This window comes from Mirounga leonina, unplaced genomic scaffold, assembly GCF_011800145.1.
Source record: "Mirounga leonina isolate KUSES-001 unplaced genomic scaffold, KU_Mleo_1.0 Mir_168, whole genome shotgun sequence".
NCBI lineage: Eukaryota > Metazoa > Chordata > Mammalia > Carnivora > Phocidae > Mirounga > Mirounga leonina.
The window spans coordinates 40,181,790-40,201,958 of NW_023270426.1; the positions used below are offsets into that span (position 1 = coordinate 40,181,790).

General features: G+C 35.7%; 1 protein-coding gene across 4 annotated transcripts in view; it reads right to left on the bottom strand.

The window, feature by feature from the left end:
* Nucleotides 1-884: 884 nt before the first annotated feature.
* The window catches only part of TRIM23 (tripartite motif containing 23), a 33,074-nt gene continuing 13,789 nt past the window's right edge, over nt 885-20,169 (bottom strand). For all 4 annotated transcript variants that reach the window (XM_035014527.1, XM_035014526.1, XM_035014525.1 and 1 more), the window contains 6 exons: nt 19,354-19,569; nt 14,971-15,105; nt 11,257-11,386; nt 10,629-10,739; nt 5,313-5,437; nt 885-3,163 (listed from right to left, as the gene is read on the bottom strand). In XM_035014527.1, the coding sequence (XP_034870418.1) occupies nt 2,984-3,163; nt 5,313-5,437; nt 10,629-10,739; nt 11,257-11,386; nt 14,971-15,105; nt 19,354-19,569 (897 nt within the window). In that variant the 3' untranslated portion in view covers nt 885-2,983. The remainder of the gene's footprint in view (nt 3,164-5,312; nt 5,438-10,628; nt 10,740-11,256; nt 11,387-14,970; nt 15,106-19,353; nt 19,570-20,169) is intronic.

The window sequence follows — 20,169 nt, forward strand, 5'->3', positions numbered from 1 at the left end:
TTCCTTCTATTGATAAGCAGGATTACTTCCTTTATCCATTTTGTACCACAAACCTGTGAGATGGAAGAATGTGCCAAGTTGTGCTACTTTAATATCACGTCCTCCTTTTATAAGGTAGAACTTGGACATGTTGGACATAAAATGACTTTTCACTGTGACGTTTACCTTTTCTTCCTATTTTAGGTGTCTAGACATCTCCCTAGCAATTTACTCATTCCTGAAAACTTAATCCTAAATTTTTGATAATACTGCCACCAAGTGGTGGTGATGCCCCATTTTGCCAAACAGTTCTTTTGCTTGAGTGAAAAATCCTATTTGATGAACGAATTTTTCCATTTCGTGTCATAAATTTAACATAATCAGTAGACTTAAAAGCATACATTGCCAGATGTCCTTTTTTTTTAAAGCATGTTTTAAATTATTAGCAGGATACCATCTGATACTTACTCATTCATCCTCTTCATTATTTTTTTAGGCAAAGTACAACTGTCTTCTTCCCTATTACTACTTTGCAAATTCAAAGGTATCTCAATACTATAGAAAATGTCTTTCTTTTAGCAATAATAGTTATAGGCTACACCTAAGTTTTCTCAGACATTTTCAAAAATAGTACTTAAAATTTAAAAAACGAGTTTCACTTTAATGAAAAATTTTAGTTCTATCAAAACATTAGCTATAATACTCATTTAAGTGCAGCTTATACAGAATAAGTTATTTCTAAATCTTTAATAAACTACAACTCAAATTTGACATGCAAGTCATCCCCTACCCCATTTTGTTTTCTTTCTCTTAACCACAGCACAAATACAACTTTCTTAATTGGTTACTAGTTACACTAGTAGATGGTACACGAAACAGAATTTTTAGAATAATGATAGGACTTCTTTAAAATGATTTTAATATTTTATTGCTGTCTATGTGTAATGCAAATAATGGCTTCTGGTGATGATAAAGCATTCCAGAATTACAGACCAGGGCTACACACTTGTAAAACCTGCTTTACATAAACCATACAGTATATTTAGGCTAAATACAGAAATTCAGAGCTAGGAGGCAAATCCTAATAGACTGGATTTAAAACATCTCTCTCATTATTAAATTTGACATTTCCCAGAGGGAACTAGCAAAATCTTAACTAATGATTAGTGAAAGAATACAACCACAAATAGTAATAAGAGCCTGAGAAAAATATTCCTTAAAAAAAGAAGCCACACACAAACACTATTATGTACATTATAATCAGGTCTAAGCACAATTTTTACATTGTGTTTAGTAATATGCTAAGAATGTGAATTACAAAGTTTAGCAAAATTGGTGAAATGAACTTAATAATTTACAAGGAAAACAAGTTTACATGTTAGTGTTAGACTTTTTTTTTTTTTCCAATTACCTAGTAGAGAAAACAGGTCAAGGGCTCACAAGCAAATGTTAACATGTTTTTTATTTTTCACAGTTATTGTAATTATTAAATAATTTAATTCATAAGTGTTACTTATATGCACAAATTACACTTGTAACAGCATGACTTTTACTTGAGAAATAAAGGATGAACTATTTACTTATTTACATACTGCCCATAACACTGATGGGCTTCTTTTTAATGCTTTGTTTTCTAAAAGTTTTGCTGTTTATTTTAAACAAACAAAAGTACAAACAAAAGAACCAAAACAGTGCCACCTAAGAGGGACATCTCCTAGCAGTTCAACTAATAAGACTTAGGATTATTCAGCTTCATCCTAAAGGGTGAAGAGCATATTAAAAAAAAAACAAAACCCAATCTAGCTATGTTTAAATATAAATTGTACTGCCATACGTGAGTATCCTTAAAAAATGAAAAACAGTAAAAAGCACAAAATTTTTAAACTTTTACAACACTGCATAATAAATGTGATGTAAACTTTCTGAACATTTCTTTTCCTTCCTTCTCAAGGCCTTACCATGAAGAGCCTTAATAATGTCTTATTGTCAAGATAAATGTACTTATATTTTTGGGAAAGCATTTAAAGTAACTGATTCTCCACTGCTTAAATGACTTTTCTTAAGGTAAATGTAGTTTCCTACTTTTATGTAAGCCGACCCTGGTTCTATGTGTAACTTACTACATTTTACCTATAATCGTTCCCACTAAGGATGCAGTTATATTTTAAAAAGAAACTCTAACTACTTTAAACATGTTGAAAGTAGAAGGACCAATTCAGAGCTGTGACCTAGGAGATAATACATACAGGTTCAACCCTGGAAATGGGTCTTTCGTAAGTGAAGATTAACTACAACATAAATGACTTTCACAGTTTTATTATTAATTGTTCTTCAGTTTAATACTAATCTGACAGTCATACCTAATTAGATAACATTTCATCTGACTCACTGGGTTTTATACAAAAGGGCTTAGAGAAAGTTTCAATAAAACATTATAAAATATTTTCTGTAGCTTATAGTTCTTAGCATTAAAGTTATTCTGTTATACTGAACAAAGAAGTAAATTAATCCTATTTCTCCAAGATGCAGTCTGGATTCTAATTCATTAAGCCACTGCTGTTTTGCTACAAATACTGCCAAAATCCAGTGAAAGGGCAAAATAAAGAAGCAGCTATGCTTCACTTGCTTCCCACAGAGGTTCCATTAGGCATTCAGTTGGTTATTCCTTTTTCATTGAAAGAATAAACCTTCACCTTACCCTTTCTCTGACTACTTCTTTGCCAATATATGGGTCACACATAATGTGAAAAACTTAATAAAAATGTATGTTTTTAAAAAATGTATATTCAAGAAGTCCCTATTTAATGCAATTTAATCTGCTCAAATATTTAAATTTTACTAGAGTAATTTTTTAAAAAGCAATATCGTACTGAATTCCCCAACCAAGATTCCTTTTAAATATACATCCTAAATAAACTATCTTTGAGATGTAGAATTTCTTACAACATATTATGTGCAAAATAACTCTTAACCACAAAACTTTAAATAACTTCTGCATTTAAAATCAAGCAACATCCAATACTCCAGCAGCCACAAGTTGCCTTGAGAGCCAATCTAACCCCTCATATAGTCCCATGCCACTTCGAGCATCGCAGCCCTGAATATACCAGCTACGGCCACAGCACAATTTATGCAGACTGAGAAGTTCAGTGATTTCTTCTACTGACAGAGCTCCAGCAACATCCTGAAAGATAGATACATATCAGAAATTTTTTTATAATCAGCCCATCAAAATTACCATTTATAAAGAATTCTGTTGGTACCATTCTAAAAGAAACCTAAAGTTAAAACCTAGATTCACCCTTCAGTAATTATTTTGTGATTAATAAGTATGGAGAAAAGTAGGGTTGTGATTAAGATCATTTATAACATAGTCTGTAAGAACCACCTTCAGTGAAATCAATATAGGCGATGCAACCTGAATGAAAGATACTGCCTGAGTCATAAGGCATCAACTTAAAAGAAAAAGGTTAACATGTGTATCACAAAAATGGCTTATACCTAGAATTTATATAATGAACAGTTATTAAACTCCCACTCCAAATACCCGAGCACCCCTACTTCCTAGAAGCAACCACCAGTTATTATTTCTTATATATTTGTCCAGATAATTTCCATGCACATTCATGCAAATAAACACAAACAGAAACATACTTCAGCTTTTTTTTTTATTTTTTACTTAATACATCTTAAAGATAGTTATCTTTCCATTATCTGGACAAGAAGACCTTCTACATTATTTTTAACATCTGAACTGCATTCCAGGATGTAGGTGCAACATAATTTTCTTAACCCATTGTATATTTAATATTTAGATTGAGGTTCTGTTTATGTGCTATTACAAACACATACATATACATATGTAACATTTTTAACTACATTCATTTGCAACATTATCTGCAGGATAAACTTAGGATATTTGTATGCAGAATACATTATTAGAGGTAGAATTGTGAGGTACAAGGGTATATGCATCTAAAATTTTGATAGGTATGGTACTGTCAAATTGCCCTCCAAGAAAATGTCTCTGTTTAATAATCACACCAACAGTATGTGTGAGTCTGAAGATTATGAAACATTTTTATCTTTAGCAATTTAAGTGGAAAATGATATTTCACTTTGCCTTACCTGTGTCTTTTTCAGTAAGTAAAGCAAAGTGTATCTGTGCTCTTAGTGGTTTTTTTTTTAAAGATTTTATTTATTTATTTCAGAGAGAGAGAATGAGAGAGAGCACATGAGAGGGGGGAGGGGCAGAGGGAGAAGCAGACTCCCTGCCAAGCAGGGAGCCCAATGCGGGACTCGATCCCGGGACTCCAGGATCATGACCTGAGCTGAAGGCAGTCGCTTAACCAACTGAGCCACCCAGGCGCCCCAGTGGTTTTTTATTAGGAGGGAAATCCTTTATTCTTCATCCTACCCTTCCTTTTAATGACATATTAGCCCCTCTAATGCACTGAAAAGCATTCTCATCCTCCTAGAAGCATAGGCTCAAGATCTAGGAATACGTAGCTTCTCTCTATCCTCTATCCTCCCCACTCGGACAACAAATTCTAACAAATCTACCTTCATAAAACTCTCTTCAATCTACTTCCACCCTTCTATTCCTTTAATTCGGGATCTTGTTAACTCTCACTTGAATTACTACAGCAATTTACTGTATCTGTCTGTCTCTAGTCCCTTCCCCCTGATTAATGCTATATCCTACCCCCAAATTACAGTCTTAAAACAGATATGAGTCCAAAAACCTTTTGATGGTTTTCCTTTGTCATAGAATAAAACCTAAATTTCTCAGTCTAGACCTCATCTGTTATTCTAGATTTTCTTCATCCTCTACTTGCCCCTCACATATAGATCTGCTGATGCTCCTTTAAAACATTCATGCTTTTATTTTCTCTGCCTACAGTGTTCTTTCTTTCACATATTGACTCAACGTCCTATCCATAATTTCAACTCGTATCATAATTTCAACTCAAATCCCACTTTTTACACATCTTTCACAAGATGCCACCTTTAGAACTACTCTAATTTTCCAAGAGACGTTGCTAATATAATTGAAATTACTTACCAGTTTTCTATGTATTACAATCTCATATACAGTCACTTACATGTTTTCAAACAAATAAGAGTTTCTGGTAAGCATCAACCACCTTATTTCTTTCTATATACTCCAAGGTACCAAGTAGAGAACTTTCTATATATACTGTATTTAAAATACTCAGCACAAACTTCATAAGTATCTACTGAATTATCAGTTTTGAAATTACCTTATGTTACCTAATGACATAGGATGCACAAAACTACTAAATAAGTATTCTGAAATACAAACGTGTTACCTGTTTGTTAGCAAAAATCAGGAGCAAAGCATCTCGGAGTTCTTTTTCCGTTAACAACTTTGCAAGTTCACTGTGTGCTTCGCTAACTCTGTCTCTATGACTGCTATCAACAACAAATACAACAGCTACCAAAAAAAAAAAAAAAAAAGAATTAGTCATTTGTTAACTTTCAGTAAATGGACCAAATATTTTAATGCTCTCATTATTTTATTATGGTTAGTCTACTATCTACTATGTTTTTCACAGAAATGCTGCCTACTGTAAGAGCATCTAGCAATACTTAACAGTATGACCTCAAGTAGTTCACCTAACTTTTTGGCTCTCTTCATTTCCCCATCTGTAACAGGATTTAGAACACTTGCTCTACCAAATACAAAGTGCTGTGTGTATGAGTTAGTATTTTTCTTAATTAATGAGAATATACCTCTCATGACTTCCATAATGATGCTACTTGTTCCTTTTTTTTGTAAGTTTTTATTTTAATTACCCGATGCTCATCCTGACAAGTGCACTCCTTAATCCCCATCACCTTTTTCACCTGTATCCCCATATAACTCCCCTACGGTAACCATCAGTTCTCTATAGTTAAGAGTCTGTTTCTGGATTTCTCTCTTTTTTCCCCCCTTTGCTCGTTTGTTTCTTAAATTACACATGAGTGAAGCCATATGGTCTTTGTCTTTCGCTGACTTATTTCACTTAACATTATACTCTCTAGCTCCATCCATGCTATTGCAAATGGCAAGATTTCATTCTTTTTATGGCTGAGTAAATTCCATTATACACACACACACACACACACACACACACCTTCTTTACCCATTCATCAATCAATGGACACTCCAGCTGTTTCCATAACTTGGCTATTGTAGATAATGCTGCTATAAACATCAGCATGCATATATCCCTTTGAATTAGTGTTTCTGTATTCTTTGGGTAAATACCTAGTAGTCCAACTGCTGGATCATAGGGTAGTTCTAATCTTAACTTTCTGAGGAAGCTCCATACTGTTTTCCAGAGTGGCTGCACCAGTATGCATTCCCATCAACACTGGAAAAGGGCTCCTTTTTCTCCACATCCTCACCAAAACCTGTTATTTCTTATGCTGTTGACTTTATTCTGGCTGGTGTGAGGTGATATCTCACTGCAGTTTTGATTTGTATTTCCCTGATGGTAAGTGATGATGTGCATCTTTTCATGTGTCTGTTGGCCATCTGGATGTCTTCTTTGAAGAAATGTCTATTCATGTCTTCTGCCCATTTTTTAATTGGATTATCTGGTTTTTGGATCTTAAGTTGTGTAAGTTCTTTATGTATTTTGGATACTAACCCTTTATTGGATATATCATTTGCAAGTATCTTTTCCCATTCCATAGGTTGCCTTTTAGGTTTGTTGACTGTTTCCTTCACTGTGTAGAAGCTTTTTATTTTGATGTAGTCCCAGTAGTTCATTTTTCCTTTTGTTTCACTTGCCCCAAGGGACCTATCTAGAAAAAAGCTGCTAGGCCAATTTCAGAGAAATTATTACCCGTGCTCTTTTCTAGGATTTTTATGGCTGCAGGTCTAACATTTAGGTCTTTAATTTATTTTCAATTTATTTTCATGTACTGTGTAAGAAAGTGGTCCAGTTTCATTTTTTTTGCATGTCGTTGTCCAGTTTTCCCAACACCATTTGTTGAAGAGACTGTCTTTCTCCAATTGGATATTCTTTCCTGCTTTATCAAAGATTAATTGACCATATAATTGTGGGTTTATTTCTGGGTTTTCCATTCTGTTCTATTGATCTGTATGTCTATTTTTGTGCCAGTACCATACTGTTTTGATTACTACAGCTTTGTAATTTAACTTAGAAGTCCAGAATTGTGATGCTTCCAGCTTTGCTTTTCTTTTTCAAGATTCCTTTGGCTATTCATGGTCTTTTTAGGATTGTTTGTTCTAGCTCTGTTGAAAAATGCTGTTGGTATTTTGATAGGAATTGCATTAAATGTGTAGACTGCTTTGGGTAGTACAGACATTTTAACAATATTTGTTCTTTCATTTTTTTTAAAGTTTCTTTTTTAAGACTTTTATTATTCATTTGAGACAGAGAGAGCACAGACAGGGGAGAGGCAGGGGGAGAGACAGAAGCAGACTCCCCATTGAGCTGAGAGCCCGACGTGAGCCTTGATCCCAGGACCTGAAGATCATGACCTGAGCCGAAGGCAGATGCTCAATCATCTGAACCACCCAGGCGCCCCATATTTGTTCTTTCAATCCATGAGCATGGAATGTGTTTCCATTTCTTTGTATCATCTTAAATTTGTTTCATCGGTGTTTTATAGATTTCAGAGTACAGGTCTTTTATCTCTTTGGTTAGGTTTATACCAGGGTATCTTATTATTTTGGGTGCAATTGTAAGTGGGATTATTAACTTCTCTTTCAGCTGCTTCACTATTGGTATATAGAAATGCATCAGAATTCTGTAAATTGATTTTGTATCCTATGACTTTACTGAATTCATTTATCTAACAGTTTTTGGTGGAGTCTTTCAGGCTTTACACACACACACACACACACACACACACAGTATCATGTCATCTGCAAATAGTGAAAATTTTACTTCTCCTTGCCAATTTGGATGCCTTTTCTTTTTTTGTCTGATTGCTGTGGCTAGCCCTTCCAGGACTATGTTGAAATTAAAGTGGTGAGAGTGGACATCCTTGTCTTGTTCCTGACCTTAGGGGAAAGGCTCTCAGTTTTTCCCCATTGAGGATGATGTTAGCTGTGGGTTTTTCATAGATGGTTTTTATTATGTTGAGGTATGGTCCCTCTATACCTACTTTGTTGAGAATTTTTATCATAAACAGATGTTGTACTTTGTTAAATGCTTTTTTTTTTTTTTGCATCTATTGAAATGATCATATAGTTCTTATCCTTTCTCTTATCGATGTGATATATCATGTTGATTTGCAAATACTGAGACACACTTGCAGCCCAGGAATAAATCCTACTTGGTCATGGTGAATGATTTTTTTTATATTGTTGGATTCGGTTTGCTGGTATTTTATTGAGGATTTTTGTATCTTTGTTCAGAGAGATTGGCCTGTAGTTCTCTTTTTTGTGTATCTGTCTGGTTTTGATATCAGGGTAATGCTGGCCTCATGGAATGAATTTGGAAATTTTCCTTCCTTTCCTATTTTTTAGAATAGTTGAGAAGAATAGCTATTAACTCTTCTTTAAATGTTTGGTAGAGTTCACCTGTGAAGCCATCTGATCCTGGACTTTTGTTTGTTGGGAGTTTTGGGTTTTTTTAAAAAATTTTATTTATTTGAGAGAGAGAGAGAGAGCACGAACAGTGGGGAGGGGCAGAGGGAGAAGGAAAAGTAGACTACCCGTTGAGCGGGGAGCTGGTGCAGGGCTAGATCCCAGGACCCCTAGATCATGACCTGAGCCGAAGGGAGACACTTAACTGACTGACCCTCCCAGGCACCCATTTGTTGGGAGTTCTTTGATTACTGATTCAATTGCTTTGCTGGTAATCGGACTGTTCAAATTTTCTATTTCTTCTGGTTTCAGTTTTAGTAGTTTACATTTCTAGGAATTTATCCATTTCTTCTAGGTTGTCCAATTTGTTGGCATATAGTTTTTCTTAATATTCTCTTATGACTGTTTGTATTTATGTGGTTTTTTGTTACTTCTTTTCTCTCACTGGTGATTTTATTTGGTTCCTTTCTCTTTCTTTCTTGATAAGTCTGGTTTATCAATTTTATTGATTTTTTTTTTCCAAAGAACCAGCTCCTGATTTCATTGTTCTATTATATTTTTTTAGTTTCTGTATCATTTATTTCTGCTCTAATCTTATTATTTCTTTCCTTCTACTGTTTTTGGGCTGTGTTTGTTTGTTCTTTTCCTAGCTCCTTTAGGTGTGAGGCTAAGTTGTTTGAGATTTTTCTTGCTTCTTGAGGTAGGCCTGTATTGGTATAAAGTTCCCTCTTAGAACAGCTTTTGCTGCATCCCAAAGGTTTTGAACCACTGTGTTTTCATTTTCATTTGTTTCCATGTACTTTTTGATTTCTTCTTTGATTTTTCAGATTGACCCATTCATTGTTTAGTAGCATGTTATTTAACCCCCACGTATTTGTGGTCTTTCCATATTTTTTCCTGTGGATGACTCTAGTTTCATAGCACTGTGGTCAGAAATGATGCATTGAGGGGCTCCTGGATGGCTCAGTAGATTAGGTGTCTGACTCTTGATTTCAGCTCAGGTCATGATCTCAGGGTCATGGGGTCGAGCCCCACATGGGGCTCTGCAGGGAGTCTGCTTGAGATTTTCTCTTTCCCTCTCCCTCTCCTTCTGCCCCTCCCCAACTCACACTCTCTAAGTAAATAAATCTTTTAAAAGAAAAAAAAAGTAAAGAAAAGATGCACTGATCTTTTTTAATTTGTTGAGGTTTCTTTTGTGGCCTGCGATGCTACTTGTTCTTTGATTACTACTTCCTTTGCCAAAAAATAATCTAAATAAATCACCATCTTTATCTCTCCAAAGTATTCTCTCTAGGTGCCTAGCACAGCACTTTCCACATATACTGTACTCAAAATACACAGCAGAAACTTCACAAGTATCTACTGAATTGATTCTCTTTTGAAATCTTTCTAGCTACCTTATGGTAGCTAAACATCCCAACTTTTCAACCATTCCTCATGTTCAAAATCCCATTTTTTTCCCTATTAATCACTGTATCAAAATCCTAATGTAAAAATAATTATCTAGTTTCTCTGCTAGTTGGGAAGTATGATGATATACGAAACATGTGGCATGAACATAAATTTCATGTTGGGTATAGGCAAAAGCATAGAATGGGGCCTAAATATAAATAATAAATAAATGCTAGGTGGAATGTGTGATAAAACACAGTTTGGCCACAGCAAACCACTGCAGGTACTTATGGAGCTACTGAGAGATTATAATGAGATAAATATTTTACTGAATTGAAGAGAGCAGCAGATACATACACCAAGAATTCTACCCTTCATCACGATATTGCCATATTACACTTGGGGTGTACACATATTACACCCCCATATCACACTCATATGAATAGTAATAATGTACTTCAACTGTTAAGAGCAGCAGCAGTATGTCTTCTTAACTGCCTGATATGAAAGGTAAGTATGGTTTGAAGCTATAATTATGATTTCTTCATGAAATAAACCAAAGCACATATCCCACTCTTTCCACCTTAACGTTTTTAATAAAATAAGCTTCACTGGTTAAATCAATTCCACAGAAAACTGGCATCCTAAAATTCTGAAAAATTAAGATATCATTTTTCACTCTTACCTTGGGTATTGAGGTAGTAATGTTTCCACAATGGTCTTAATTTGTGCTTTCCACCTACATCCCAAATAGTGAACTTTAGATTTTTATATTCTACAGTTTCCACATTGAAACCTGTTTTTGCAAAAAAAAATTACTTTAATACTGAACTTGTATTTATAATTAGTAACACACCAAACACAGGCGACCCACTGTTTAGAACTGTGAAAATATAAATTATCTTCATACAGCAATATCTACTGCTGCCCAACCAACTCCACTCCTAATAAACCTATATGGGGAATATATACTTTTAACAGCTATTAGTCCTCTAAACCTCCACCAGGATCCTGAGATCCTGAAACTCAAATACCTAACAGCTCTGCACCACTACCACTCTCTCACCCTAACCTTCACCAATCCTTTAATCCTTCAACTGTCCCACCAACACTTCTTAATATCCCACCATCCACATTTCAATCCCACAGCCCTGAACCTTGCATTTTTTCTCAGACAGGTCAGTGTCTTAGAGCCAGTAAAGAGCCCACCACCATGCCATACTGGCATAAAATAAGACCCCCAAGAACTCAGTTGTAAGCTAGGGTTTGTCTATAAAACATCCATTAAGGTAAAAAGCAGTACTTATACTTACCAATTGTTGGAATAGGCTGCATAAATTCATCCTGTTTTAACTTAAACAAAATAGTAGTTTTTCCAGCACCATCTAATCCTAACGTAACAACTCGAATTTCCATTTTTGGTCCAATGTGAACTCTATTGTCCTGTAATTTTTAAAAATTTAAATCTTATTTTGATACGGAGTTAAAATATATTAGCATTTATATTTTTATTTATAGTACCTTTGTTAATTATTTCATCTCCTACTCATTCCTCTGATTCCATGGACAAATACCAACCTGTATTATTATAATTTTGTTGCATAAATCTAATACCTTAGATTTACAAACAAACGTTAAATAACCTATAAGCCTATGGTAACAGGTATAAATGTACAAAGATGTAATTTGTGACATTAATAACATAAAGTATGGGGGGTGGAGCTATAAAAGAATAGAGGGTTTATATGCAAAAGAAGTTAAGTTGTTATCACTTTCCAATACAATGTTATAACAAGATGTTCTTTGTAATAGCAATGGTAAACACACAAAAATCCATAGAATATACACAAATGGAAATGAGTAGGGAATCAAACCATGACACTATAAAAAATCACTGAGACACAGAAGGTGGCAGTAAGACAAAAGGAAAGACAAAAAAGCTATAAGATATACAAAAAACAATAAACAGAATGGTAATAACAAGTCCTTACCTATTAATAATTACTTGAAATATAAATGGGTTTAATTCCCCAATGAAAAGACAGTTTGACTAAATGGATTAAAAAAAACAAGATCTAATAATATGCTGTCTATAGGAGACTCACTTCATATTTAAGGACACAAGAAGGCTGAAAGTGAAGGAAAAGAAAAAGAGATTCCATATAAATCATACTCAAAAAAGAGCAGGGGTGGCTATCCTAGAATGAGACAAAATAAACTTTAAATCAGAAACTGTTATAAGAGACAAAAGTTCATTATATATTGATAAAAGGGTAGATTTACAAATAACATATAACAATTACAAATATTTGGATTTTTTTTTTAAGATTTTATTTATTTATTTGACAGAGAGACAACAAGAGAGTGAACACAAGAGTGGGAGAGGGAGAAGCAGGCTTCCCACTGAACAGGGGCTCGGTCCCAGGACCCTGGGTCATGACCTGAGCCAAAGGCAGACGCTTAACGACTGAGCCACCCAGGTGCCCCTGGATTTTAAATATATGGATAAAAGTTCCAAAATGAGACCCAAAACTATAAAACTCTTAGAAGAAAACATAGTGCAAAATCTTCATGACAATGGATTTGGCAGTGATTTTTTTTTTATATCACTCCAAAAACACAGCTGACAAACACAGAAGTAGACAAATGGGACCATATCAATCTTAATCTTTTGTGAATCAAAGGACACTATCAACAAAGTGAAGAAGCAACCTACAAAATGGGACAAAGTATTTGCAAATCATATATCTAAGAATGGATTCCCTTCCAGAATATATAAAAAACTCCTACAGCTCAATGAAATAAAAAATCAAATAACTCAATTAAAAAACAGGCAAAGGACTTGTACAAAATTTCTCCAAAGAAGATACAAACTGGCCAATAAGCATATGAAATGAGGCTCAACTTCATTAATCTTCAAAGAAATGCAAACCAAAACCACAATGAGGTATCACCTCACACCTATCAGGATGACTACTATCCAAAACAAACAAACAAAAATTAACATGTGTTGATGAAAATGTGGATAAATTGAAACCCTTGTGCACTGTTGGTGGGAATTACGATATGGTACAACCACTATGGAAAACAACATAACATTTCCTCAAAAAAATAAAAATAAAACTACCATATCCAGTAATCTCACTTCTGGATATATATCCAAAAGAAATGAAAGCAAGGTCTCAGAGAGATACGTGTACATCCATGTTCACAGCTACACTATTCATAATAGCCAAGATGTGGAAGTAACCCAAATGTCCATCAATGGATGAATGTATAAACAAAATGTGGTATATACAAACAAGGCAATATTTTTTAGCCTTAAAAAAAAAGAAAATTCTGTCACATGCCACAACATGGGTGAAATCTGAGGATATACTAATTGAGATCAGCCAGTCATAAAAAGACAAATACTGACTATATGGGCTCCACTTATACGAGGTATTTAGAATACTCAAATTCAAAGAAATAGAAAGTAGAATGGTAGTTACCAGGAGGTGATGAGAGAGGGGGAAAGGGGACTTATTGTTTATATGGTATGGAAGTTCAGTTTTTCTTTTTTTTTTTTTTTTAAGATTTTATTTATTTATTTGACAGAGAGAGACACAGCGAGAGAGGGAACACAAGCAGGGGAGTGGGAGAGGGAGAAGCAGGCTTCCTGTGGAGCAGGGAGCCCGATGCGGGGCTCGATCCCAGGACCCTGGGATCATGACCTGAGCCGAAGCCAGACGCTTAACGACTGAGCCACCCAGGCGCCCCAGAAGTTCAGTTTTTCAAAATGCAAAATTCCTGGAGGTATACTGAATGTGAATATATTTAACAATACTGAACGGTACAATTAAAAATAGTTAAGATCAGGGTGCCTGGGTGGCTTAGTCAGTTAAGCGTCCAACTCTTTGATTTCAGCTCAGGTCATGATCTCAGGGTCATGAGACCAAGCCCTGCATCAGGCTCCCTCCATGCTGAGCATAGAGGCTGCTTGAGATTTTTCTCTCTCCCTCTGCTCCTCCCCTCCCCCAATGTTCACTTTCTCTTTCCAAAAAAAAAGGTTAAGATGGTGATTTTTATGTTTTTTTAGCACACACACACACACAAAAATGTGATATATCTGCACAATAGAGTACCCTGAAGCTGTAAAAAAAAGAACAGAAAATGTCACTGAATACTGCTATGGAGTAATCTCCACGACGTACACTTATGTGAAAAGAACACAGTGGAGAAGTGTGTAATGTTTTCTACCTTTAAATGTGATGAGTGTACAAATATATAAATAAATGTATTTCTCTATATTTTTTTAAATGATGAATAAAACTAAGAAAAAATTCTTGATGGGTTTTCTATGGAGAAAGGAGGAAAAGTGTGGAGGGGTTAGGGATGGAAGGTGGACTTCTCTAAATGAACCCTGCTTTGTAGATTTGACTCTGGACCATGTAAATGTTTCACAGAATGATAAAATAAGATTAAGTTCTAAAAAAAACAGACCCTAAAAAGGGAAAAAAAATGAAAACAAATGAACCTTTTAAATTAGGGGCAATTCACTTTAAAAGAGACCAAAATATATCAACCAAGTACAGGCCTTATTTGGTTGGATTTTGTTTCCAGAAACAAAAAAATTTCTTAGCCATCTGGGAGATTTGAATAACTAACTGGATAATGGTTAATATTAGAGATTCATTATTAAATTTTTTAGGTTATGTTTTTAAAACAGTCCTTACCTTTTACAAATACACACAACAATATTTCATAGATGAAATGATATGCTGGGATTTGTTCCAAAATAACCTGAGAGACTGCAGGTAGACAGGGGAATGGGGAAAAGGATAGATTGAAATAAAGTTTGTAATTGTTAAAGTGGGTGACAGGTACATGGAGATTCATTACACCACTTTCTATTTTCCACTGATAAAACTTTTTTTCAAAAAGAACCTATGAATTTCTTAGTTGTCTCTTCAAGCCGATTATCACGGAATGTAAAACAATTATGATTTATCAGAAGCCATACCTAAAAATGAAGTACTATACATTACCTTTGTAAAAGTGACAGGAATACTGGCATCCAACTGAATGTGATCGGCAACCTCTGTAAACTGCTGTTGCTGTTTTTGCAATGTTTCCAGTAACCTTGTAATTTCCTGTTTTGCCAAAACAACTCTACAATCATCCTAGAAAAGAGAATATAGTTTTCCGGTAAACTTGCTACTTGCTCTCTCTCTCTCTCAAATAAATGAATAAATAAAGCTTTTTTTATTTTTTTTTTAAAGATTTTTTTTTTATTTATTTATTTGACAGGGAGAGACACAGCAAGAGAGGAAACACAAGCAGGGGGAACGGGAGAGAGAGAAGCAGGCTTCCTGCGGAGCAGGGAGCCTGATGCGGGGCTCGATCCCAGGACACTGGGATCATGACCTGAGCCACCCAGGTGCCCCAATAAATAAAGCTTTTTTTTAAAAAAAAGAGCCTTACAGTAGTAGAATGGATAAATTGTGGTATATTCAGAAAGGCAGCGCTATACCACAATGAGAACGACCCACTGTTATACCTGATGATATGAATGTCACAAACATAATGTCGAGTAAAAGAAGAAATGACAAGAAGACTTCATACTGTATGATTCCATTTTTATTAATTACCGAAAGAGACAAAAATTAGATATGCGTTAGAAGTCAGGGTAGTGGTTTATCCTCAGAGCGGAAGGCAGGTGGTTATTAGAAGGGATTCTGAGGGGTTTCTAGGGGTGCTGGTAATGTTCTGTTACTTCATCTGGGTGCTAGTTACACAGGAATGCCCAGTCTGACAATTCAGCAAGCTGAACACTAATGCACACTGTATGTCCATTGTACTTTTTTAAAAAATCTAATATATATGTGTACTGGTTTTTAAAATTGACCTAAGGTCAAACTGAAAAGCCTCCCTTGCCCTCTAGATCTCCAGACTCTTTTCAAAGTCAAGCACTTTCTAGTTTCTCAAATATTAATCCAGAGATATTCTACACACATACCAATATATTCTTCCTAAGACAGAGATCTAACAATATGTAAGCCCAATGAGAGCAGAAGTGTTTACAGTTTTTGCTCACCGTTGCATATTTACATTAGTTGGTTATGAACTAATAAACTTTGCTTATTATTTGTATGTTGTTCCAGGTGCTCAGAACAAAACCCCTGCAATTCTTGCCTTCTACTCTCTCATGCCCCACATACAAACGACTCCTACTGGCTATCCAGAATCTGCACACTTCTCACTCCTACTAGCCAAGCCACTATTCTCTCTCATGGGGAATTCTACAACAGCCTCCAAACTCCTTCTTTCCTTTAACTCTTTCCCTCCATCTTGGCCCTCCTTCAATCTATTTTTTACACATCAAAGTCATCTTTTTAAGTAAGATCAAGTCATTCTTGTCAAAATTTCACAATGGCTTCTCCATTTCAATCAGTAAAACCTGAAGTCCTTCCAGTGACCCACAAAGCCTTCCTTACAGATAATTCCCTATTACTTCCAGATTTCAGCTTCTATTACCCTTTCCTTTACCTACTCTGTTTCACCCACAGTGGCTTCTTTTGCTGTTCTTCAAATACACCAGGCAGACTGCCCTAGGGTTTTTGCTCTAATTGTTTCCTCAGCTGGAGTATTCTTCCCCACATTACGGCTTGAACAAATTCCTTCACCTTCTTCCTTTTTGAGGCTTTGCTCAAATCTCACCTTCTCTTAATGATGCTTACCCTGACCATTTAATAATGCAGTCTGCTGGACCCTCATTTTTTTTGTCCTTAGTTCTTACCACTTTTTAACATGCTATATAATTTACTTATTTAGATATGGTTATGGTTTATTGTCTATCTTCTCCTTGCTAGAATGCTAATTCCACAAGATTATAGCTTTTTGTATGTTTTGTTTACCAAGAGAGTCCATGTATCTAGATTGTACCTGGCACGTGATAGGCCCTCAAAACATATTTGCTAAATTAATAGACAAATCCTCACCACTTAGTATCATGCCTTGGACTTAGATGATGCATCATTTTTTTGGAAGGGAAAGATGATAAGCTTTCTTCTCAAAATTCGTAATAAATGTGTGATGTTTTATCTATTCCTCTGCTTAATTATCTCTGTGGCAGGAACTTTTAAGAATACTGGTGGGGGGGAGGGCACCTGGGTGGCTCAATCAGTTGAATGTCTGTCTGCAGCTCAGCCAGGATCAAGCCCCATGTCAGGCTCCCTGCTCAGTGGGGAGTCTGCTTCTCCCTCTCCCCCTGCTCCTTCTTTCATTCTCTCTCTCTCAAATAAATAAATAAAATCTTAAAAAAAAAAAAAAAGTATATTGGTTGGGGTTACGGTTCTATGGCCACAAATCAAAGCAAAAGTTTGGGCACCTGACTGGCTCAGCTGGAGGAGCATGTAACTCTTGATCTCAGGGTTGTGAGTTCGAGCCCCATGATGGGTGTAAAGATTACTTAAATAAATAAAACTTAAGTTGATATGAATAATGACTGTAATACCCTGATTTCATTTGCATTAACACAGTGAGATATCATATCATTAACAATTAGCAATCACTCTGATGAAATGCTTCAGAAACTCTAAAATACCTCTAAATATTTCAGTAACTATGAGCATACTTTTTAACATAATAAATATAAAAATACTTTGAAGTATTCAAGCAAATGAGATCTAGACATAATCCATTTGTGATTTTGCTGTGTAGCTTGGTTACCCATCATGAGCTGAACAAGTATTTATTAAGCTCTTTCTATCCAGATACAAAGATTAAACAAGATGCATCTGGTCAAACATCTAGAAGGATAAACAATGCCTATTATATCATTCAGGTTCAAATCAGGAGAGAATAACCATATCAGTTATGTGAGCAGAAAGAATTTAATATGAAGAACTGTTAACTGGGTGTAGTTACTAACTAGGTAACGGAAAGGGTAAAAAGAACTCTGAGGTATCATGGGGAAAGCAACTGTAAGAAACAGCAATCACACCTAGGGCTGGGGGAATAAAAGGCACATGCTAGAATAATTAAAACTTAGAAACTTACAGGAAGGCCCCCATGGAGCCTAAACTCAGGTCTCTAAGGAAAGTGGTCTCCTCATGTGAGCAGTGAAATTCACAGGAACCCCAAGCAAATGGGAACCCCAAGGAAACCACCCCTACCTTCCAGGCTTCCTCTCATGTCTCCTCTTAGTGGAGCCTAAACTAACAAGAAGCCAGCTGGTAAAACACATATGTGGTTAGTGGAGTTCCAGTCCCAAAAATCACAGAGCAGAGGAAAGAAGACTAAGACTGAAGCTCAAAGACAACTTAATAAATGGCATATACATATTACAATTCAGTGTGATAAGGGCTAAACAACAGTTCAAGGCTGTTGTGTTTATAGCCTGGCCACACTCATATAAGTCTAATCAGGTATTTAAGAGAAAAAGCTCTACAGCAGTAGTAAGTTTAGCTCTACAATGATTTGCAATCAACACAATTACTAGTAATCTGTCAATCAAGATGAGATACACTACAGCTTACTGGGAATTCCTAGGGCAATAATTACCCTTACATCACCGGCTCATGAGAGCAGATCCAAACAGAAATGAGTAAGACTGACATTTTTGGCTAAATAACCTTAAATCTAATTTATTTTAAAAGTATATCATTTGAAAACTGGGTAAACAAATTGCTTATGATACCTCAACCATCAAAAAACATAGGATGGGGCGCCTGGGTGGCTCGGTCTGTTAAGCATCTGCCTTCAGCTCAAGTCAAGATCTCAGGGTCCTGGGATCAAGCTGGCACTGGGCTCCCAGCTTAGCAGGGAGCCTGCTTCTCCCTCTCCCTCTGCCCCTCCACCCCGCTCATGCTCGCTCTCACTCACACACTCTCTCTCTCTCTCAAGTAAATAAAATCTTAAAAAAAAACACAACAAAATATAGGATTACTGTGACATTAAAGTCAAGAACCAATGAATTAGAGCAGAGATAGGTATTACATGCTAGAGGGGCACCCAAGAAAAAACAGCAAGGAAGAGACAGTTTTAAAGAAGAGCAAACATTTGAGCTAAACTTTGAAGAAGGATTTCCACTATCAGAAAAGGGAGATATAAGCCCACCAAGCAGAGAGAATAGTGCATGCTTAGCAAAGGAGAGTTAAAGGGCTTGGCATGAGTGAAGAATGACAAGACATTAAAAAGCTTCTAGAACCCATGGTTTTATGGTGTGGAGGGCACATGAAGGAGAGGACACTGATATGATTGGTGGAGCAATTCAAGGTTAGAGACCTAAGCACAATGTTAATGCATGCAGTAACATATAATAATAAGAAGAAAATATTTATCAATAAAATAGACTAGTGGTAATTATCTGCTTAACCTTATAAACCCTCCTTCTTAAAGTTTGTCCTAACCATGTTTAACCTACCTACCTGTTGCAAAGTCTTTTCACAATGGAGACATGCTGTTGAAACCTGGGACAATAAAATAGTCATATCTTCTTGTTGCTGCCTGAGCCAAATCAGTTTTTCTCGAACATGAGCATCAACAACACTTAGAGCCATTTCTTCTTGACGACACAAAGTTTCATGTAGATCAGAAAAATAAGCTCGGACACATGACCGGGCATTCTCTGCAGTACCTGGCACCTAAGGAAATTAAAATTAGTTTAAAACAACCTTAAACATAACAAAGATTTTATATGTGAATTAATGAAATTTTAAATACCATCTATATCCTTAAAAATTCCAAAATTGCTATCTCAACACTTGATCTTTCTCCTTAACCACAGCCTTTGGATATCCAACTGTTTAAGTGACATCTGAAGCAAAATGGAATACCTATTCTCCCGTCTCTCCCACAGCCAAACCTAGTTTCCTCCATCTCAGTAACTGGCAATGCCATCTTCCATGTTGTTCAAGCTAAAAAAAACTGGAGTCACCCTTAATACTTCTCTTTCATATTCTATAACTAGTCCCTCAGAAAATTCTGACTTCAAAGTATATCCAAAATCTGATAAAGCTTCATCTCCTCCACCTCTACCAACCTGATCTATGACATTATCATCTCTCACCTGATTACAATAGTCTTCTAATTGGTCTCACTAGATCTACTCCTGCCCTCTACAGCGTATTCTCCACCCAGCAGCCAGACCAATCCTTTAAAATGTTAAGTCAAAAACAATTATTCTTCTGCCCAAAATTCTTCAATGGTTTCCCATTCCACTCAGAGTAAATGCCAAAATCCTT